The sequence below is a fragment of the Anas acuta genome, chromosome 2, assembly GCF_963932015.1.
Source record: "Anas acuta chromosome 2, bAnaAcu1.1, whole genome shotgun sequence".
In the NCBI taxonomy this organism is placed as follows: domain Eukaryota; kingdom Metazoa; phylum Chordata; class Aves; order Anseriformes; family Anatidae; genus Anas; species Anas acuta.
This window is the reverse complement of record NC_088980.1, coordinates 103,426,592-103,449,641: the sequence shown is the minus strand read 5'-3', so window position 1 is coordinate 103,449,641 and position 23,050 is coordinate 103,426,592. Positions and strand designations below refer to the sequence as shown.

At 40.9% G+C, this 23,050-nt stretch overlaps 1 protein-coding gene across 1 annotated transcript in view; it reads left to right on the top strand.

The window, feature by feature from the left end:
• Window positions 1-23,050, top strand: part of LDLRAD4 (low density lipoprotein receptor class A domain containing 4) — a 282,164-nt gene that overhangs the window by 97,716 nt on the left and 161,398 nt on the right. Inside the window, exon 3 of the mRNA XM_068671423.1 lies at window positions 5,199-5,657. Coding sequence (XP_068527524.1) covers window positions 5,618-5,657 — 40 coding nt within the window. The 5' untranslated portion in view covers window positions 5,199-5,617. The remainder of the gene's footprint in view (window positions 1-5,198; window positions 5,658-23,050) is intronic.

The window sequence follows — 23,050 nt, the reverse complement described above, 5'->3', positions numbered from 1 at the left end:
TCATAGAGATAGAAAATAGAGGACTCAAATTAATTATTTCAGTTAACAAGATTAATGGAAGGAAATGTGGCATGCTCCTTTGTGTTATCAGTTATTTATAGGATTTGTCCAAGTGAAATGCTCCTTGCTATCTGATTACCAGAGGCTATTTGCTTTGGCATGAAGCTACTAAACAGACTGATTTTATATCATTGCTTCATTCCAGAAAGAAGTAACCAAACAAGAGGAGGAGTTGGAGGAGGAGAAATGTCTTTGCTGAAACATTTATTTACTTTTTCTTTTAAACTGGACCTTGCCTGTAGTGTTTTTTTTTTTTGCAGTGTGTTGGCATTGACATTGGGGATACATCTTGCTTTCTAGAACATTTTCTAACAGGCTAGAAAAAAAGATGCTTCGTGTTGGCAACGTGCCCTCTTCTCAAGACCCATTTCCTGCTTCAGCTAATGCAGAAGGACCACAACTTGCTTTGATCGCGTTTGCTGCAAGTCAGGGAGTTCTGTAACAAAAAGGAAGGAAAAAACTTGGACACTGTTCCTGAACAAGCTGAAGCATATCTGAAAGAATCTGTAGGAATAGAAATATGTATGACATAACATTGAAACTAATTTTGTCAGTCACTGCAGTTCACTAAAAAAGTGAAATACAGCAGCTGTTTAAAATGTCACGAGGAAGCTGTACAAATATTGAAGATAGAAAGTGAAAACAAATGATGTATATGTGTGTGTGAGAAAGATGTGATTAGATAAACATATTTTAAACATCTGGTTTTCAGTTTGATTTGTGTATGTTCTCCTGTGAAAGTCGCCTTGAGTTTTCTAAGTGGTCTTTGAGTTATGAAGCACAGGATTTCCCAAGAACCAGGATTCACTTAGCAGTGGTGCAATGTTATCTTGGAGGGAAGACAAATTATAGATAGAAGTAAATAAAATAAATGAAGATCTCACAGTAAAACACAGACAGACCTTACCATCTAAGAAAGAGTAGGTATAACTGGTAAATAATAATATCTAGTTTAGAAGTCTCCATAAGAAGCAAAACCCAAGCCTGGAAAACTTTGGCTGACTCCAATAGGGGATGGAGAGGTGACCTATGTGTGTGCACACATGCTTCATTTTAAACTGCTTTAGCAAAGTTTAAAAGATTTTTTTTTTTCTTACAAACACTGTTTTGTAAATACAGAGTGTTGGATTTATTATTATTATTTTTTTTTTCCCAGCCAGAAACTTCTTAAACCTCTCTCCAAGTCGTTGCTGTCTTAAAATGTAGGAGGTGCAGGCCTTGTTACTTCAGCAAAGTGTAGAAGCGTCTGGATGGTTCAGAGCTTGTCCTGGCTCCAGGCATCCTGCTTTTCTCCTGGGGTCTGGAGGCACGCTGGGCTCTGCTGTTGAGCTGGGGCCCTGCTGCCAGCCCTGCGGGTGTTCAGCACCCGCGCTGGGAGCAGCACTGCAGGATTCGGTCTCGCTGCCCTTTTACACTTTCTTAACCTGAAAGCTAAAAGCTTGAGCCGTGAATCCTCCCTTGCTGAAGTTAAATTACATAAGCCACAGCTGTCCTTTAGGATGTCCTGTGCCATAGCCAACCGCTGGAGATGCTTCTCATGGCTGTAGTCCTTCTGACAATGCATCCAGCGAGTTCTTGCTGTGTGTGGGAACCAACAGCATGTGGCCAAAGAAACGGGCTGTGTATAGGGAAAGGAAATGTGAACAAAAACCAAAAAACAAGCTACAGTGTATACATTTTGGTCAATGTCTTTGAGTTGTTCAAGGTGTTACGGAGATACAAGTCCTGGAAAAATGCCATTTTGCTGCTTCTTTCCATGCAAGTTCCTTGAGGCTTGGTCCTAACTAACAATTGTACAACACTTCATAAAGTGTAGATATCACTGGAGGATTTAATGACACTCCCTGGCTGCTGCTTTTCTCTCTCAGATGCTTTTTTAAAATTGCCCTTTAATACTGAATCTTAAAATATTTAGAAAAGAGCAATAACAGGTTGGCTAGCTAAACATACCATGAGGTCCTATAACTCACAGTGTGTGTTAAATAGTCAAAATATTTTGTTTGCAATTTGTGTGAGGTTTAGGTGGTGACCATATCTGAGAAAAGTAGAGAGGATGAAAAGAAAAGGGTTTGATTTTTCTCAGGCATTCAATCATGCAAGTGCATAGTAACTGAAAATCTTTCTGGAACAGCCACTTATTTATAAAACACAACATTTTGCTTGGTTTCCTTCAGAGACTCGTGTAATACTGCAGTGGGTGACTGAAAGCAGAAGCAGAGTTCCTGTTGCAATTGGGAAGGAGGTAACAGATGGAGCAAAGAGAAAATATCTAGTCTTTGTGTTCTGGATTTTCTCTTTGCCATCTGATCAGTTTAATGGGACGTGTACCCCTTGGGGTCTCTGCAGGTTGTGAAGACCATAATAGTTACGCTGAAGACTGCACACTGTTGTAGTGCTGTCAGCACTGCTAACTTTCCTCTCTCCTTTCCAGAAAAGTATTTTCAGGCTCTGTTCCTGTGAGTGGGTTCATTTAACGTTTCTGCACCACCCTGCAATCAAGGATCAAGGCTTCGCTGAGGCTGGTTGAGCCATGCTGTATCGTGTCCGTCCTGTGCATGCAAACGTGCCAGTCTGCTAGGAAACAAGCACAAACCTCTGCTTAAACATCAGTTCTACTTGAATGGGAAAAAAATTGAGTAACATAGAGTGCAGTAGAGCAGTCATATTAGAGTAGCCATATCCTTACATGCTGTTAAAAGTGGAATTTGCCATTTTCCCCATGTGCTGTGGTATCAGCTGCTGTGCTTTGTCTTCTTCATTTTGGGAATACTGGAAATTTAAGAGACTTGACTGACATTGTTGTGCAAATGTGACTGACTGGCTGGCGAAAGGTCTACCTGTTGAAAACACTCATTAAATCAACCAGTTAGCTGTAGTGTGAAGCAGTTTTTCGGAGCCCAGCTGGGTTTTGAGTTGTGGAAAGGCAGAGGATGCTCTGAGCACTGCACAGGCTTCCCCCTTACTCATGTCCTGCCAGAGCAGCGTCTCTGGAGCACAGTTCATTGTCTGCCAGGGGAGAAGAGTGCTTCTGCAGCGACAGAAAATGCTCATTTAGGGCAATCATCAGATATCAGTCTCTTTTTTTCATTTGGGGCCTTAAGGGAGGGCTTAAACGTGATGCTTCAGTGCAGTACCTTTCAAATTTCAAGGTCTGAATGAACTCGGGAAGAGTTTCTGTGTCCTGTAATGTTAAAATTGCAGGCTTTCTGTCTCCAGAAGCAGCAGTTGCTGAACGTGCCAGCATTGTAGAATTTCTGCACCACTGCTGGCTTCCTAACAAGTTTAGCAGAGACTTTGAAGGCATGGAAAATAATTTTTCTTCTAACAAAAAGTTAATTTGCAAGAAAGTGGATGTATTTTATTCTCTTCTGAATCAGAAGTATGGTATATCTAATACAAAGATACAATTATTTAGTAGCAATGAGAGATTTTCCCTGGTTGCTAAGGTATTGGTGTGCGTTTCTTGAGAATCTTTAGGATGGGGAGAGACATCAAAATGCTGAAAATAGAATGCACCAAAATTGTGGATTTATAAACCAAAAGCTGTATGGCTGGAAATGTGAATGCAAATACGGAGCTATTCTTATAAATAAAAAAAGAAACTCAGACCTCTAGAGAAAAAGCTTGGGAAATGAGTGCAGCATCAATCTGTAGTCATTATAGAATAGTTAGCACACTGTGAAGAGCCAAGAGGAATTTGTGCTATGATCTTTGTATATTATACATGTTCAGTACTATGTACTTTAGGATAAAATGAGCTCATATGAAATCATTATTAGTTGTACAGAGCACTTTGAAGGGCTGAAATTGAGTAATTGTAGCATTTTTAGCACTCTCTAAAACGTTATTCATTTTTTTTTTGATAGGAAATATTACAGGTGAAGTCTTTGTAGTGTTTCCTTTAATTTGCCTGTTATATTTGGGGTAAGAAGTGGGAAAATTGTCTTGAATGCGATCTGCAACCTTACATGAGTTGAATGCAAGTACTGGATTCTAATACAATTGACTAATTAGTTAGTCCTGTGCTGTTTTTTTGAGACGAACTTGTGGTTTTCAGAAATACTGGCTTCCCAAAATCGAAAAAATGGTCGCAACATTATTAGGATGGAAAATTCAACTTAGCAACTAGCTTTTGTTACGTATTTTCTGAAGAAAGCAGCACTCATCAGGTGTCAAGCTCGCCTGATTGCAGCAGCACACCTGAGAACAGATCCTTTTTTATTTAAATCCATCAGTAGGCTGTAATATCATCACTGATGTAGCTTTGACCTGCCCGTGCTACTGAATTAGGTGAGCCAAGTGCTGCTACAGAGGAGGATGGCTGGGCAGTGAGAAGATTCTTCTCCCAAGTCCTCTTTTCCTTCTGTGAGCAAAATCATCCCTTTTCTCCTAAAATAATCTTCTCACTAAATATATACCTGTCTGCTGCTCTCCTTCGCCCTGTAAATGTATCCTAGTTTTCTAGAAGCTGGCTATGTAGCAGCTCCGCTTTTCAAGGAGCTGCAGATAGCCGTGCTCCTATGGAGAAGTAGTGTCAGGAGCAACTTGCCACCTTTCCCTTGCATAGCCTGTGGGTATTTTGAACATTACCGACTCTGAGTGGTGTCATCTGCTTACGATTGAGATTTTATACAATCAACAGCACAGACGTATAAACCTCAGACGTTTTTAACCTCAGAAGACAGAATGGTATGTACGGTGTCAGCATCCAGCGCTCCCTTTCCCTGCTCCAGAAAAGAAGGGAAGCAGCTATGTGAAATGCTAATAATCTCGCTGTGGTTTTTGAATAGACTAGACTTGAGAGCCTTGAGTATTTTTCCTTTTCCCTTTTAACTGCAATTTTGTTATTGTATTGCTGCCCCCATCTCTGCTAAATATGGCTTTTGAAATGTAAATCACATCATGTTCTCAGAGATGCATATGACACCCTAGCACTGTTCCTCTTTGCACTTCAAAGAGCTGTGTGGTCACACTTTGCATCTCAGCAAAATCGCAATATTTGCCTTCTGAAGATCTCCTTTAATGTGTACAATCAATCCCTGATAATGTGTTTTGGGTTTTTGTTCCCTGGAGTCTGTTAATTTTAATGTTGCTACAGGTCATCAGGAAACATAATCTCTTCTTTTTTAATTTCTCAGTGAGCGTGCCTGAGGGGAGACAAACACAAGAGAGGAGAGACAATTGAACATCACCGTTGGCTGGGACCTGAAAAAATGGTGCTGGATGAACAGAGGATTAGAACTTCATTGTGAAAGGGAAATAAAGTCTTGCCGGGCGAACTTCTTCATTTCTGCATTCATCATGGCCCAGATTCTCTGGCTGGCTGGTTGATGGGACTGTCCAACGCTTGCTGCTTGGCTTCACTGCAGATCCCCCGTGCCTACAGATTGAAAGACCTGGGATCAGGTGGGAATTGGATGGTGCCAAAGCCGGGAATGGGAAGAGACATGGACTCTGACGAGCTAAGATGGAAGTGACTTGACAGCTTCAAGCTCAGCAGTTGTCTCCAGTAAGGACAGGTTAAGGTTGGAATCACAAGCTTCGCTGGGAGAGCAGTATGCAGGAAGCTGGTTTTCAGGCCACAAATGCTTTCACAGGTAAGGACTTCTCTTCTAATCCCGCTAATTATTTGGGGACAGCTTACTAGAGTTTCAAAAACAATTTGTGTAGCATCTTGTAGTACTTCCAGTTTAAATAACATTTTAAAACATTTCACTTGAGAAACAGTTCAACACTTGTGTTAATAGAGAGTCGTATCTTGTGTTTCCTGCCCCCTGAAATGGATGGTTATAAGCCTTGGGGAAGGCATATCGAAGCTTTCCTCATTAAAGTACTCATCAACAGCTTAACAACAAATGGCCTCCTGGGTCGGCTGGGCCTATTTGCATTGTATGAAATATAGTCGATTAAGTTGCTCTTATATTTAACATGGGAGTTTGGCGAGGGCGCAGGATGGACGTTGTTTATGTCGGGAGGCTTCTCAGAAACACAGTAGCGCTGAGCTTTCTCTCTCCCTTCGAGCAGAGCACACCTCTGTGCGGGACTTGCCAGATAACTTCTGCTTGGACTCCCTCCCTTCCTCCCCACCTGGTCCAGTTGCAGCAGTTACTTGATGTGGCAAAACCAAAGGGTTTAACTGAACGCTCTTTCAGCTGATTCCAATATATTTCCCCGTAGATGTGTTGAAAATAGTGTTGTAAGAGCGAGGATAGGAAGGTGGTGGGCTTCTCTGAGAAAAGCTCCCTCTGGTATGAACTCCACTGGAATTCACTGGTTGCCTTGTGTCTAATCCAAGAGGTGGGAGAAAGGAAATGGGGGTCAGAAGATGCTGCCACCCTGTTTCCACACCTGCTGGCCAGCTGAGACCCCGTAATAAATGGATAGATAATCAGCTGGATGGTTCTCTTGGTTTAGAGGGCCTAGATAATGTGTTAGTACCACAGTGAAAGTAGCCAATGAGTGGGGCATTTATTTTCCTGATGTAGATTTTTTGCCTTTAGAAGTTTGCTGGATTGGGGGTTGTATGTATGGGATGATCATTTTCTGTCTCAAGCTGCTTTCCTTCGGGCTCCTTGCTGTTCTAGGAGGTCTTCCCAAGAGGGAACAACAAAACTATTTGTGTCCCCAAGGGCAGGCTCCCGCTTTGCCCTATCTCACAGCAGATCCACCCTCACAGAGTCCTCCTCACCACTCTCTGCTAGCCCTTCTCCTCCTCCTGCCTCTCCACTGGAAGTCTTCCTCTTTGGGTATCTGTTCCCTCCTTCTGTGGCTCTCCCCTCTGCTGAAAACTCTGTTACCTTCAGCGCCTTTGTAATACTACATTATTTTCTTTCCAACCTTACCCTCTTCTGCCACAGCCTCAGCTCTCCCGTTGCTCCCAGAGGGTCGGGATTCTTGGCACTCGGATCAGACTGCTCAGGCAGCGGGGCGTCAGAGAGTCGCTGACCTCGCGACTGCTGCTGGGTGGAGGGGAATGGCAAAGAGGGCTGCAGAAATTTCAGAAAAATGAAACCCGTGTCCCTGGAGGCCTGGGACAACAATCAAACTGTGGTGACAACCCAGCAGATTCCTACCCATTCTGGACACTTTGACAGTATGAGGGTTGTGCTCTCTCTCATAAGGAGTTCTTTTATTCTTTTGGCGTTGCCCTCAGGTAAAGAAGTTAATAAACATTTTTAAATGTTTATTAAATGTTTATTAAAAGTTTAGCTGTACTAAAGAATTATCAAACTTTCAGGCAAGTTGCACCGTGCGTTCAGGAGACATGTAAAAGAAATGGGCAGGGGACTTGTAAAGCAAACAGGTTGAATTGCCATTGCTTTTAGATGATAAGAAGGCAAGGATTTCTGTTTCTCCCAACTTGAATCAAATTGATATCCACTTTTTTCTTTCTATTTTTTTTTTTTTTTTTTTTGAGGTCATTCTTTTTCCTTGGTAGATTTATATAACACATTCAGTAATAAAAGTGGGTAGTTATGTTATTTCTTACAGAAACTCATGGGAGCGTGTTACACCAATTTAAGAGTTGCAGTAACATGTAATGGTAGGTGCATGTAGTTTCTCCTGTGATCCTTGCTGTGTTCCTCCTTTTGTTGGCATGCTGGGTTAGCTGTAGAAGAAAACAGTAGTGGCTAGTAGCAGAGGGGGCATGACCGTATGCAGAAGTGAGCTAATTTGTACAGAAAAAGCTCTGATATCTGAAAGCAGTGCAGTGTCAACACTGAATCTAGCAATGCTAAGTGATTGCAGCTATTGGAACAATTGGGGTAATCATTTTCAATTTACAGCTGAACATAGTGCTGTTAAAACAAGCCTTGGAGGATGTTGCCTCTGTGAAGCCACCTTTGGAGTATTTCAAAATACTTCTTTCTACCTGACTAATAGCTGTGACCTGGGAAAGCTTGTAGGTATGGCTAGGAGACACTTTGATCCCATCGGTACGCTGATGTTACTGGTACAGATGCCAAAGTTGCCATTTTTTGTAGATGGCTCTTGCTCCAAGACATATGCTGTGTTTATCATGTATTACCAGACAACAGCACATGGTAAAACCCTTTTAACTTTACTGGCTAAATACTAATTTCAGTAGATGATGCAAGTGTAATAGATTCAGGATTACAGAATGTGGAAAAGGCAATGGGAAGGACATGCTCCGAGGCTTGATTAGGAAAGAGATGGTTGAGCCTATGATAGTAAAAGGCAATTTGAGTGATAGCAATCACAGTCAAGTGAGCTCGTTCTTCAGAAGAGGAAAAAAGAGAACTTCAGAATACAAGCAATGGTATGCAAGAAAGTAGACTTAATTAACCTAATAGAACCGATAGGTAAGATTTCTTGGGAAACAAACCTAAGAAATTCAGGATGGGTTACGATTTCTAAAGGAACTAACTTTTTCTTCTCATAATAAAGGGTTTTTAAAGCACAAATAAAGTGTATCCCTATAAGAGACAAAATGGCATGAACAAAAAAATGAGAAGGACTCATAAAGTGGGAACTAGACACATAATCGAGGTTAATATACAAGAACAGTAGAAGAATGCAAGGACCAAACTGGATAGGCCACAGCATGAAACAAAGCACAGCTAGTAAAGGACATGGTAACAAGGAAACGTGCTATATTCTCACTAGGAATAAGAGGAAGACTGAGTTTCTGGACTATTTACTGAGAGGGAAGGGCAAAACCCATGATCTGATGTGTGCAGAGAGGACCAAGTAGTTAATGACTTCTTTTTGCATCCTTCTTTGCCAAAAAGGCAATCAGGCGCAATCAGGCAGCAAGGAAAGGAATACTACTTTGAGACAGGTAGGAATTCTAAACAGAACAGGAGCAAGACTGATTATAAGCTAATTAGATAAGATAGGTATTTTAAAACAAGCTGCAGCTTATTAAATTATCTCTACAGCATAGGGTAAAATAGCTGAAGCAATATCTGAGCAATTAGCAGTTATGCCGGAGAGCATTTGGAGGACAGTCTAGGTTCAAAAAATCTGTGAAAGAGCAAACACTGCACCTACGTGTAAGCTTTCCTGCGTCCTTCTTTTCCCCCTTTGGAGTAGATAGCTTAGCTTAAGGTCTTGGGGAAAAAATATCAGAATAAAATAATTAACTGTTTGTGTGTGTGTGTTTGTTTTGGTTTTAAACAAATAGCCTGTGGGAAATAATGCAATAAATGAATTTGCATTATTTTTTTTCCAGAATGTATCTTGTCAGTTGAGCCTAACTTCCCTCTGAGTAGAAAAAAAAAAAAAAAAAAAAAAAAGTATCTTCATTTTGGAAGGCTTTTCTCTCTTTCATAAACAAGGTGGCAATACGGGCTCCAAGGTGGGTACGCAGTTGGCTGAAAAAGCTGTTCTCAGAATAATTACTAGTGATTCATAGTCAAACTGGAAGGATATGTCAAGTGTGATTTTGCCCAGGATTGCCTGAAAATATTCAATATTTTAATTAACGACTTAGATGATAGAATCTGCATGCAAAATTTCCAGATGACACTGACTAGGGAGAGGATGTAAACTCTCTGAGCACAGGATTAGAATTCAAAATTAATGCGGTATATTGGAGAACTGATCTAAAATAAATACGATGCAGTTCATTAAGGACAAGTTCTCCATTGTGGTTGGGCAGGAATAATCAGCTGTGCAAATCAAAATGTAGAATAACTGGTGAGACAGCAGGTCTGCAGAAAACAGATGGGCAGTTGCAGGAGACCAGAAAATGGCTATGAATCAACAATACCACGTCATAAACATTATGCTGGAATATATGGACAGGAGTCTGTGTGTAAGACATGCAAAATAATTTTTCCACTCTACTTAGCATTTGTGTGGCTGGTGTGCTATTTCTGCTCGGAGCAGCACTCTTTGGGCTTGTTGGAAGCATCCAGCAAAAAGGAAAAAGAAGGCCAGAGGTCTAGACAACATGGCCCTTGAGAATTGCAAAAATGGTCTTTTTCAGAGTCGAGCGGTAATTCCTGAACTTTCTGAAGATGTTTTTTTCCTAGGTTCCCACGAAGCAGAGGGGTTTGGTGCCGAGGCACATCTGACGCACTGAGCTACACGGCAAGAGGTGGCCGTAATAAGCAGTGCAGCGAAGGGCCCGCGTTGGCCTGGTGGCCAGAGGGACCGCTTCGTTTGCACACGTGATAGCTGACGTGAAGTGTAACACCTTCTGCCTTGGTCTGGCTTGATGTTGTGCCAGTACAAGGTGGTGGGGATCGGGGCAGCCAAGGTCCATTAAAAAAATTAGCCACTTTCTTCACTAGTGTATGTTTCAAGTGCTGGTTTAATAGAGCAGAGCAATTCTGAAATCGGCTTTCCATCACTGGGGAACGTGTGGCACAGGGACATCCAGAATGATCGAAGGATAAGGGGGAATATTATAGGGTGGATTAGGAATCAATGTATGAAGCATCCTGACTTTATGGGGTCATCTTAGGTCCGTCAAGATTTTATTAGCTCTGTCTCAGCACGAGCTCTGACGGACCTGAGCTGACTCTTAGGCATTCCTGCCCTGTGACCCTCAGTCCTGCTGGAAGAATCATTAGCTCAGGCACTATGGAAACTGGAATAAATAGTATGAGGTTGCTCTGTGCAGTGGGCCCCTGCCCTTCTGTCTAGCACTGACTTTGTCACCTTCTGATCCTGTTCCATAGCTCTGTATCTCTTCCATCATACCTGTCCCCATGGAAGTGATTCTACCCTCAAATCTTTGAATAATCCCCTTGCAACCTTATCTCAAGGTTATTGTCACCCAAGCTTGACCTTCGACCATATCCAAAGAGGCAGAGTTACTCTCAAGAATGGCTCTTCAGCTTGGTTATTACTTCACCAGGCCCTAATTTGGCAGAGAAACCGTGTTTGTCTGTTAGGATTTCCTCTTGGTCAGAGGAACGTGGCTTGAGGGGATCCCCTCGCCTCTGCTCTGTGTACCCCTGGCATTCAGGACTTCTGTTGTGTTTCCTGTCCTGGGTTTCATGCTTCCCTAACCTCTCTGTGCCTCTTCCTCCTCCAATGCCCAAATCCCCTCTCCCTGTGTTGAGACTTCTCCAGCTATCCCTTTTTGGGCCTCACTTCTCTTCCAGATCCCTTGCCCTACTTTTAAGTACCTTCACCTTCCCTTATTTCTGGACTTCTCCCACTTCCAGACCAACTCACAGCAACTCAGCTCCAGGCTTGTCTGAGAGCCTCTTCCCCTCTTCTCTAGACTTAACCCTTCTCCTCCTGCTCAGCCCTCCTCATGGGTGTCTTACGCCACCTTTCCCTGCTGCAGTGAGTTCTTCTGGTTTACACGGGACCTTTCTTTGCACAAGGCAACGTGGGAGCCTGCCACTTGGTTTGGCTCCTTTCCCCTTTAAGCTCCCCCTTTCTGCAGCTTGTTTTGCTTAACTGTAGTGTTTTGGGTGGAGATGTCTCTGGCCTGGGGATTATACTTCCAGAATAGGGAGGCTCCTTGAAGGGATTACATGGGAGACCAGATAAATTGTTCCAGCAGATTGCATATGCCTCAGTTGGCCATTATTCGTTCAGAGAATGGAAGAGTGAGGGAAGATGTGATAACCATTTAAATGGATATGGAAATTTCATGTAAGGAGGAAGGTAATAAAAACTGTTTTCCAGTTCTGCTGGGGATAGAGCAAAAAGAAACAGACAAGCTTACTGTGGTGGGGAGATTTAGGTTAGACGTTAGGAAAATCTTTCTAATGGTAAGGATAGTTAAGAACTGCAGCCGATTGCCTAGGGAGGTTGCAAAGTCTCTGTCACTGAAGGTTTTTAAGAACAAGTTAGACAAATATCTGTCAGGAATGGTTTATGTATAGTTGATCTTGCCCTGGGGCAGGGGAATGGACTTCATGAGAGTGCTTCCAGCCTTACTTTTCTGTCATTCTGTTATTGCTGCTTCCCTGGATAATAAATGTACATTTTATACTTTAGTAATCCACCTGCACTACCCTATCTTCTCCATGTTTAAGTAGATTCTGTTGGAATAATTGATAAAGGATGGATTAAGTGTCTTACGTGTTTAGAGTCTACCCTTTCTTTTTGTTGGAGTGTTGCCCCATTGCCTTTGTTCTAGCCTGCCCCAGCTTTCATTATAACTTTCTTTTTCAAACTTCTTATTTTGTGAGGGCATGATATATGTATCTGTATCAGAGCAACTAGTATAGAAACATTTTCACACTTCAGAAATACTGCATCCATTATTCTGTTTCACAGTATGCAAGTATTGCAAGAGAAGCTTTTTACCACTCTTAGGCTGTAAACATATTTAAAAGGTAATTGTTAAGAGTAATCAAAAATAGGCCAGAGCCAAAGCAACCACCATTTGAGGTTGTTTTCTTTATAATGAGTAAAACTATGCATGATTTACTTGTCATATAATAACTGGTGGATCTGATGCTGAAGGTAGGCTTCTTCCTCCAAATTCTAATTGAGGCTCAATGTAAAACAGAAAAACAGGTTTGAAATGTCTTCTAATAAGTATATTAACATAATTAATATTAAAAGCAGTTGAAAACTCGTTTATGCATTAACACAGGTTTACCACATTGCTGCTGTCATTATTTGCATGATTTTCAATTACAGATAAACATTTCATTTAAAGAATACAACTTGAATATGTAGCAGACCATTCTCATTCCCCTCTGTTCTGATTTTGCTTTCAGCTGCCTCTTGAAGCTAGTCTGACCTTCCAAAATTCTCCGCAATTTTTTTGACAAATGCCTTCTTATTTTATGAATTTTCAAGGTTACTGTGTCACATGTGGACAGCTCTTACTGTCTCTTAGTTCTGAGAGAAACAGATTGCTTTTTGCAATGCCCCTTACTCAGCACATGGATAGTAACAGATCGTATTCCATTGTAGTCCCTTAGATATTTTACTTAGAGTGTGCAGGTTTTTTTTTTTTTGAGTACAGATAGTATTCTCAGCAAAAAATACATGGAAGAAGATGCAACCTCAGCCTTGAAGAGAGTTTATCTATATACATTAGACTCAGTAGCATTCAATGAAATTGTTTTCAGTATGGTAATGCACACCTTACAAGTCTCCATTTCAGGGTTAAATGCTTTAACAGAATTACTGGAGATTGAGAAACTGAAAATCAATTCAAGAGTGGTGGTGCTACATGAGAGAAATAGCTTTTGGTTACAACTTAGTTCTTCTGCTGTTCTTACAACAGGTGATTAGAACAGCAATGGTTTTTGCTTTAGGTTACTCTTCAAATCCATGAGGTTGGCTTTTAAGTTACAATCCAAACTTTGTGTGAGTGAAAGAGTGTATTTTGTTTATTTCCTTTCAACTAAAGAGAACAGTTATCTTCAAAGTCTGGTTGAAGGACTGTTTAATCTGTAACTGGACAGATACTGCCTTTACTTATTGAACTGTGGTAGTCCTTATGCAAACAGAGGGACATTTCACACAGGCAAAGGATTTCATATTTTAAAACCTTCTCCTTTCAAATTTTCATTTAACTGGAACAGAAGACCTCCTTGCCAGCTTGCTTGCTTCGGTGAAGTACTTCATACTTGCCTGCTTGGTAAGGGAAAGAATGGGAGAATTTGTATGGCAGTCACTTGCAGGAGATGGCCTTGCTGCATGAAGCCACAGGCAGCGCAGTAAATGTGGAAGCAGAAAAATAAGCCAAGAGGACTCCAAAGGAAATGCAGTGCTGTGGCATCCCATGAAACACATTGAGAGACACTGGCCAAGGATCCTCTGCAGACCTGGAATTCAGTCTCCTTATATTGCAGGCTAGTGTTTCACATAACACCATTCATATCAAGCTCCATCCTGAAATATTACTCAAATCTGGAAGGGTTTTCCTTCAATTTTTAATTAAATTTTCTTTACTATTTAAGTTAATTTAAATGCCATAAAATCATTTAATTTTTCAGTGTAGGTGTAGTCTTGGCTGTATGTGCATGATCCATTTATTCTTATGACAGTTAGTCCAGAGCCCAAATGAAAGACTGTGAGGTGTGCAGACCAGGGTGAAAGCAGGTTCAAATTTGCAGAGACATTATGGCAATTGTGATTGTTAAAATTATTTGACAAAGTAGTGTACTGCTGGAAATGGGAAACTCCTTCACAAAGTCATGGGTGAGAGCACTCCAACATTTTCATGGAGGATGTTGAACCTAGATCTTCTTCTTGATATTTGGTTTAGTGGAGGACTTGTTAGTGTTAGGTAAGAGACTAGGTGATCTTGGAGGTCTCTTCCAACCTAGATGATTCTGTGAATCTGTGACTCATTTTTAGTAGATTATATTCGAAGCCAGAGCATGCTGTTTGTGAAGTTGATGCATCTTTGAAAATGTCCATCTGCCATTTCTCGTTTCTTAATAGTACATGTCACAGTGCTGTTGCATGAAACAACTTAATCAGCCAAATGGCCAATTCCAGACTGAGTATGACAATAAATTGAACTGTAAATATGCTGCATTTCAGTATTTAATCATAATAAAACAGCAGACTCGTTTTCAATGAGGAAAACAAGCGTGTTGTCCCTTAAGTAAAAAGACAGAAAATAAGAGGTGAAAACTGATTCTTAAATTGGCAGTGTGTGCCAATTTAACTTAATTGAATCTTTCTAATTAATTCGGTAGCACTGGTTTGGTGGTTGTTTCGTGTTGTTTTTGAAGAAAAGAGCAGGAACCATGAGCTCTGCTCCTGGCTGGCTGCGGGCCTGTTGCCACTGACAAGGCCGCGCGTGTGCTCTGAGTGCAGGAGCTCGGCTGCCGTTGTGTGAGGCAGAAATCAAGCCCTTGGCTGCTGCTTTCCAAGGTGCCCAGAAGTCTGAAGTCGGAACATTTACTTTATTTCTGACAGAATCTCTAAGTGTCCTCCGGCATCACGTAACCCGCCGGCATCGGCACTTTGTAGTCGCTGGGCGACCTGCGGTTGGTGGTTGATTCCCAGCTGCTGCAGCTTGGCCACGGACACAAGATGAGGACATCCCCCATCTCCACTGCTTAAATTGCAGCTTTATTATCTTTTTTTCCCCGCTCTCTCTCCAGAAAAAGAAGGGGGGTCAAGGCAAAACTTCTCCAAGAGTGCCTGTCTCAGTGCAGAGCGCGGTCCTGCAGGGGGAGCCCAGCGCCGCAGGCTGGCCATGGCCCCGGCTCAGCAGGAGGACGAGGAGGAGAAGGAGGCCAAAAGAGAAGGCTGGGCTGGCTTCCAGCACCAGCAGGGACTGCAGGGGGAAACAGGCTGGAAATGCCTTTCATTGCAAACTTAAAAACAAACAAACCAAGCAACTCTCCCCCCCAAACAAAAACAAAAACAAAAAAAAAACGACATTAAGAGATGAAGCATAAAACCAAAGCTGATGTCAAACTGTTGAAGGACTGGACTGTGTCCTTTTGGAGGCCGGCGAGGTACAGCGGAAACACAAACAAAACCTCCCTATTCTCATAAATATGATGCAGGATGTTTCCAAGTGCTCAGTGCCAGGCAGTGGTGTTTTGAGTGAATAATATGAGGCCAAGTTTTGGTCTAATGGTTTGTTGGTGGTGTTTTTGTTGCTGTTTCTTTTTTTTTTGTTTGTTTGTTTGTTTGGTAATGTCAAGGGGGCTGTTTGTTTGCGTAGAATATCAATTTTCTTTTACCATAAAGCAAATAGTATGAACTAATGCTATGCTTCTTTGTTGTAAGCTGCCTTTACAAATCACTCCTCAAAGAACAAGGGGGAGTCCAGGTAAACAGAGAAGAGAAAATATTTAATGTTGCACGGTAAATGTAGTGAAAAAGCCTAAAAGCTATTGAGGAGAAGGTAATACCATGTATAATCAAATCTTACATTTGCTTTTCCAATATTTAATCCCTTTTACTTTTTGAAAAAAAGAGGCCAGGATGTATGCCCATTAGTTTACTTGTTAGGTCTGTTTGTTTTGTTGTTCAGAGTGAAGCTTCTTGCTGGGTGGATGGAGTCCTTCCTGTGAGCCTTTCTATGAATGCCCAAGTTCCCGTGGCTCTATCAGCTGCATCTCCCCATCCTGGGGCTTGGCTTTCCTCACTGAAGTACTTCTGGATGGAGCAATATAGATCCACCCAAGCATGCACCCCACGCTGCACCTCTCCCAGTTTTTTTTCCCCAGGGACTGCCCAACCCCTGCTCCAAACCCTTTCCAGAGGGCTACTCCCACCCTCTTTAATTTCAATTCAGCCCTCAGCAACAGTGAATAAGCAAAATGTGAAGTTTCTAGTAGGATCATTACTTGCTAATAGGGTGCAGCCTTCAAGGCATGCCGGCCTCTTACAAACACCAAAGATAATCTTTTCCCTGGAAGAGAATATGACACAATATTCTGTATATACTCTGTATATCCGTCAAAATACTGCTCCTTTCTGAGACTGATCTTTTCAAAGGCACTGCTCATGTAGGGCTTGGAAACTGATAATTTCTGAACAGAGAGAGCTTTGGCTTCGACAAAATCTGGAGCCCAGCTACTTGGGCTTCCAGTCCTTTCCTGTAGGCACCCCACTATAATTTGACTATGAAACTTACCCTATTAAACTTAACTTATGGAAAGCTTTCATGGCAAGCAAGGGAAAGGATTCCCAACCTACAGATGATGTTTCGGTGGTACTAGTTGTGGATATTGAGTACCTAAAAAAAAAAAAATAATAATAATTATCATAGATACATAAATAGGAGAATGGGTGTTATACAGTGAAGAACGGATTGAGCAATAGGTCTTTCATACATTGTGGGTTTTGATTTTATTTCTTAAAATTTTCTGTCCTATTGTGGGCTCTTCTGGAAAAAATTTTGTGTCCTTGGCTTTCTTGCTTTCTTCACTAGAAAGGCACTCCCTTCTGATCTAAGGGCAAGAATAGAGAAAGCTTTGTTGAAGGAGTGGAGTTACAATTTTTAATGATGAAAACAGCCAAAAAGAATCCTGCTTTACAGCCAGCATCTCGGCAACATCTTCAATCCATGCCTCTGAGGATAAGCTTGCTTCTGTTGTCAGGGGGTAAAATGGCTTCATTCAGTGCCATTCGATTGCTGACAACACTGCATGCCTGTGTGTTGTAGGTGTACGTATGCTGAGGTGGTGGGAGGAGGATTACTCTGACCCAGGACAATGTAGTAACTTCAGAAAAGCCTGGAAGACTTGTTTGGATCTGAATTGTTCAAGAATTGTCTGTTTATCCTGGAGGCCTAGACTATACAAAACCAGTAATTTATACTGTCTGAAGATGAATTCACAGCCTGGCTGTGTATTCAGTCAGTCCTTGATTTAAACGAAAAAATTGGAGTTTGTGCATGACTCTCTCTTTTCCCCCTTTCTGAGCTTTATTATACTTGATTTGTTTATCTCAAAAGAAATACTTTGTACAAATATCTGCTTCCAGTTGCTCGGGGCAAGAATTCGAAGAGACACATGACCTGCCACGACAATGCAAGAGTAAGTTTAGAAAAACTTCACTGTTCTTAACTCAGGATGTAGGTGGCATCTGTGAACTAAAGATACATTTTTTTTTTTTTCCATAGCGAACATAACTTTCGTGCCCAAACCAGTGCTGTTTATAGAAGCTGTTGTAGAGTTTATGTGTAATAAAAGGAACGGGGGTAAGCTCAAACAATAAAGGCTACAAGTATGACTCTTGAAGATGTTTGTATTCGGTGCCTTCTCTAGTGTATACGTGGAAAAAGTGACATAGCATTGACATAGTGGCTTTTGTGCAATCTCTCAAGTATGTTACTGTATTAAAAGCATTTTATTCTACTTTTTGATACAAACAAGTTAACGTTCTCTCACACATATGGCTCCTGCTGGTAACATTCAGTGTTGCAATAACACCAAAGAGCCTTCAACAAAGATGAGAACCCTGCTGTGCTAAAACAGGGGCAAGTCAGCCCATTTTACAATCTGAAAATCATAAGAAAAAAAAAAAAAAGCAAGATGGAAGCACAGAACAGTAGCTATTGCTGTCCTCAATTTACAGATAGACAACTAAGGCACAGAATGAAATATTTATATGGAGTGATCTAGGAAGCTTGGCAGACCTGAGATCTAAAGCAACAGCCTCTGAATCTGAGCCCAATATGAAGGGTGAGATTATAACCACAAGCACTAATGTATTTATTTTTACCTCCAAGTCAGAGTATACTTACTGCACCATTTTTTCTTATTTCCTCTGTTGTATCTTTATTGTCTTTTCTGGCTGTCATGAAAAAAATGTAAGTCAGAATTTCTTGTGGAAACTGAAAGGCTTGCTTTATGCCAGCACATGCTGGGAAGAATCTCTCTGAAGGAGAATTACAGCTACCCTTAAAATCTGTGACAGAAACAGCCCATCTCATCTACAAATATTAATTGCACATTGGGAAAATGGAGGTGCTGGGATACTCCTTGAAGAATATGGCATATTACTTAAGGCCTTAAACAATATATTTTTTTTAATTGCCAACTAGAGAGTAGGATTATTGAAATTTTGGGGAACAAAATTTAGTGAGATGAATACAAATAAAGCTGCTCATACTAGTTTCGCTCCTTCAAGGATCTTTAAATGCAAAATGTGATGTTCATCAACGTAGTGCAGGCAGGCTCATTGCTTTTTTGCCTTCTATGTAAGACTTGCTTGGTGTTGTAAGACTTACTTTGAAGAATTTCGAAAAGGTCTGTTTTTATGTAACATGCTTTCTCTGAAGTGAAGAAGGCGAGGTTTGTAGAGAGATCATATTTCTTACTAGAACTAGTGGTCAGTTTGGAAAGCAAACAAACAAGATACTGAAAACCACAAGCATTCAGGCATATGAGCCCTTCACTTCCAGGAAATTTTTAAATGAGCATTCAAGATCCTTCGGTTTGCTAAGGGCCATCTTCTGCTGCATAAACAAAACAGCATTAAAACCAGTCACAGACAGGCAGCGGGGAGAAAATTCGCATGGAAGTGGAATTGGCTGTATCTCTATTGGCATTTTGATTGCAATCAGTACTGTGACAGTGAACCACATCCCCCAGTTGTGCTAATGAGAAAAATACAGAAGAAGGAGAAGTGAGATGGGAGGACAGTGTCTAAAAGGGAGGTGGACATGCAGAATTTCACCCTGAAAGAAATATTTGCTTGAGCCTGTCAGCTGGAAACAATGTTCTGGGAGAGGTGGAAGAAAAATGTCAAAGACAGCCTGACTTGTGATTGTTGCAGAAGGTAAAGCCTTGTAAAGGACTCCCGAGTACCAAAGATAAAATTAGATATGAATATAGTGGTTGACGTGATTGTCTTAACAGAGATTACTGTCATTACTACCACAATGAGAGCTCTGCCATCACTGGGTTAGAAAATGCTTAAAATACTTGCACAGAGAACAAACGCTGGAAATCTTGTCTTTAAACTGCCAGTCTTGAAACAATTTCAACTGGGAAAGAGCCGTGATTATTTTCGGAAGAGTATCATAAGTCTAGTGTGCTGATTCTTACTTTTTCTGTTCTTAAACATAGGGCCACTGTCTAGAAGTTAGATCAATGTGAGACTGTGTAGACATTATATGATGCCGAGAAAGCAGTTCTCTGATATTTATAAATAAACTTTTGATGTGCTCCCATTTTCCTTCCTCTTCTCTTTGCTGTTATCCCATGCATTTGCCCCCAGGCTTTCTGTACTTGTTTATAGAGCCATTAATAGTAATTCTCTATTTCTGAATTTTATTCTTGAAGAAAATGGATCAATTATACAGTGTTATGCTGGCTAGGTTACAGCTAATGGCCGTAGCTGTTAGCCTCACATGTTCTTTTTACCTGCGTGGTAATAACGAATCATTAAATTGAGCAGAGCAGTAATCCTTGAGATACAGAAGTAGAAATCATTTAATAAAGGCATTTCAAAATGATTCTTTTATTGATGAACACGGTGTAATATTGTCAATATCTTTAGACTGTTACAAGAGTTTAAAAAATGCAACTTAAACTGTGAGAATAATGTATAGAGTATTTGCATACCCTGCTGCAGCAGGTATGTGAATCTTTAAAGATAATTTTTTGGAAATGCTTTTTAATAAAGAATGAGGTAGGCAGTCTTTGAGTAAATGGTACAAGGGACCCCATTTTAATAAAACTTAAGAGCACTTATTTTTGCTAAATGCATCTACCAGAAGTTGCAAAATTCAGTAATACTTGTTGAAAATAATAGTTTTTTTTTGTTTTTTTTTTTTTTGTTTTTTTTTTTCTTTCTGTTAGGTTTTATAACAGAAGTAGCCCCCATATGGAGTTACAGGGGTTATAACATGTTATTGGATTTCTCTATTGTAGACAGGTAATGGTCAATTAAGTGCAGCTCTCAGAGTTTGTATATTAGGAAGAATTAAGGAGAATCAAAGCTGCATCCTTAAAATAGCAAACAGTTTAGTATTAGAATAAGGTAATAAAAAAATGTGAAGGAAGACATAAAAGAAACAAAGGCTAAAATGGAGCTGACCAGAACAGCTGTGATGATTATCAGACCGAAGATATGACATAGCTTTGTTTTTCTCTTCTCGGTAGTAATGCCACTTAGTTGCTCTGTCTCTGAGTGATTTTGCTGGGAAAGAGATGACTCTGGAGTTTACTCTCTGTGACAGTGCAGATGAAGTTTGGAAGGGTTACTTTCTTAACTGCTCTGCATCTGCTCCTGGCCTACAGTTGGTAGGTGTCACGGAGAGTAAATTACATATTATTTAGTGTTTGGGTATTGATATTAGCAGGTGCATGGCTGTATAGAGTGTCAAATGTAATACTTATCCTCAGATTTATTCTGTTGGACCTTATTGCTAGGTATGTGGTGATTGTTTCCATAATGACTTGCTCTGACAGTGGAAGGCATTGCGTCTCTGGTGATCTCATGGGTACTCTTGTTACTGAGAAGAGCTGCTCCATTCGCTGTCAGGTATTTGACGTGGGGCCTTACATCTCCGTATTAGCAATTTCTGCAAGGCAGAGATTATAGGGAGTGGTAGTTTCTTTTATCAGTCCATCTGATTTAGTTGGAGAACATTGGAGAAGCTGTGTGCATTGCAACCCTTCCTTCAGATCTCTGGAAAAGATCCTGAAGGATGGGTCTGCGTGTTCCAAATGCTGTCTATTTTTTTTCCCACTTGTATCAGTTGATCAATTAAAAGATAACTCGTCTCTTCTTAAAGCTTGCCTTGATTAAACTGCCACATCCACAGTGAGCCACAACTTTGTAATTTCAGCCTTTGCCATTTGGGACACCACACCCTTATTTTCTTTCAGCTGCCCGAGTTAGAGTTACTTTTGGCCGTTTCGCTTTGTGACAAGTTCTCCCTTCAGGATTTCAAGGCAGAGCTGTCCTTTCTCACTGGGGGTGTAGCCAGAAGGCCAAACTGTTCTCCCTAAGCTCAAATCAAACCGTGCTCAAAACCCAATGAAGCAGTTGAGCCTGAGATTTGCTTTTCAGCTTATTTTGTTCCCATCTCCTCAGATTTCACTACAGACTACCATTGGTAGCCAAAGTATTTATTTTGTGGCCTGTCATATGCAATTCAAATGATCAGTTTAAGGCTTGGTTTCATACTCCTCAGTCCAATCACTCTGGTTTCAGGGACACAGAGTACAGCGTTGCATGCTTTCAAAGGGAATTTTCCCAGAGCAGGTAAGTCACTTCCTTCTTTGTAGCTTTTGCAGTTTTCTGTCAGTTTGAATGTACCTCCTTCCTCCTGATCCCCGGCTCCTCTCAGAGCTTTGCATACACGTCACTACTGGCTTCTGCATTTGCTTTTTTGGGCACTACTGGCCATGCAGTCAATACACGTAAGAGGAATATGAGTCCCTTTTCAGGTTCCCTGTGGCTATAGCACCTTCCCATCTCTTCCTGATGACAGAAGGAAAGGGCCTCTTGCTAAGAATAAACTTCTGCAGTCCAGCTGCTGCCCTGGGAACATGGCTGCAGGGCCTTCTGCCTCTTCCCTGAAGTGGTCAAGCAGGGGGCTTTACTGGCAACCATAATGTCCCCTTGTGCAGCAGTTAAAAAAACAGAGAGACCAGCTTCTACTAGCTATGACCATCCTTCTGCCAGCACTTGACCAAGCTGACTGTAGTGGTTTCTGTGGTAGAGCTATGCTAAGGAATAAATGGTTGGAAAACATCTTAGGCCAACGCGTTGACTGGTTTGTGCATTTTAAGTTAAAACACATAGTGGAGAAGAACAAGATTGATTTTTTTTTTTTTAAGGCCACTATTTCTCCTCCTACGGGAGAGCTGATCATATCACAGAATCACAGAATTTCTAGGTTGGAAGAGACCTCAAGATCATCGAGTCCAACCTCTGACCTAATGCTAACAGTCCCCACTAAACCATATCCCTAAGCTCTACATCTAAACGTCTTTTGAAGACTTCCAGGGATGGTGACTCCACCACTTCCCTGGGCAGCCTGTTCCAATCATGCGTAAAGAGGCTTTATTACAAAATCAGGATTCATATTAGTCAGCTTTAGTTAAAAACTTTGTGTCATCAGACTGTCTAAAGGGGCTCTACATATGCCATTTAAGGCTTTCCCTTGTTGGGTAGCAAGGTATGCAGCTGTTGTGTGTGTAAAAGGATAAACAGAAATATAGCAGAAGATTTATCATTAACAATTGGGAACATAAATTGGTTAGGATTATTGAAATCTTGACTTGTCTGGGTTTCATCTACTGTGTTACACTCTCTCATTTCTTCTGTTTTTACAAAGAATATGTGGAGACCTTGCAAGAGCCATCACGTAAGGGGTTTGTTTTGCAACTGCTTAAGGACATTTTGCAACTAAAATTATTCCAGTAATGCTCCATAAAACTAACTTTTCCTAAGAAGAGGGATTTTAAGACATTAAAATGTTGCTGTAGTGGCTTTTTTTTGTAGTGGCTTTTTTTTTTTCTTTTTTTTTTTTTTTCTTTTAGTATTAAACTAGTAACGTGGAAGCTTGTAGAATTTTCTGAAATGAGGTTTAAGACACAAGGTACATTTACACTCATGAGGAATAAACACCCATGAAAGGCCTATAAATATCAACTAA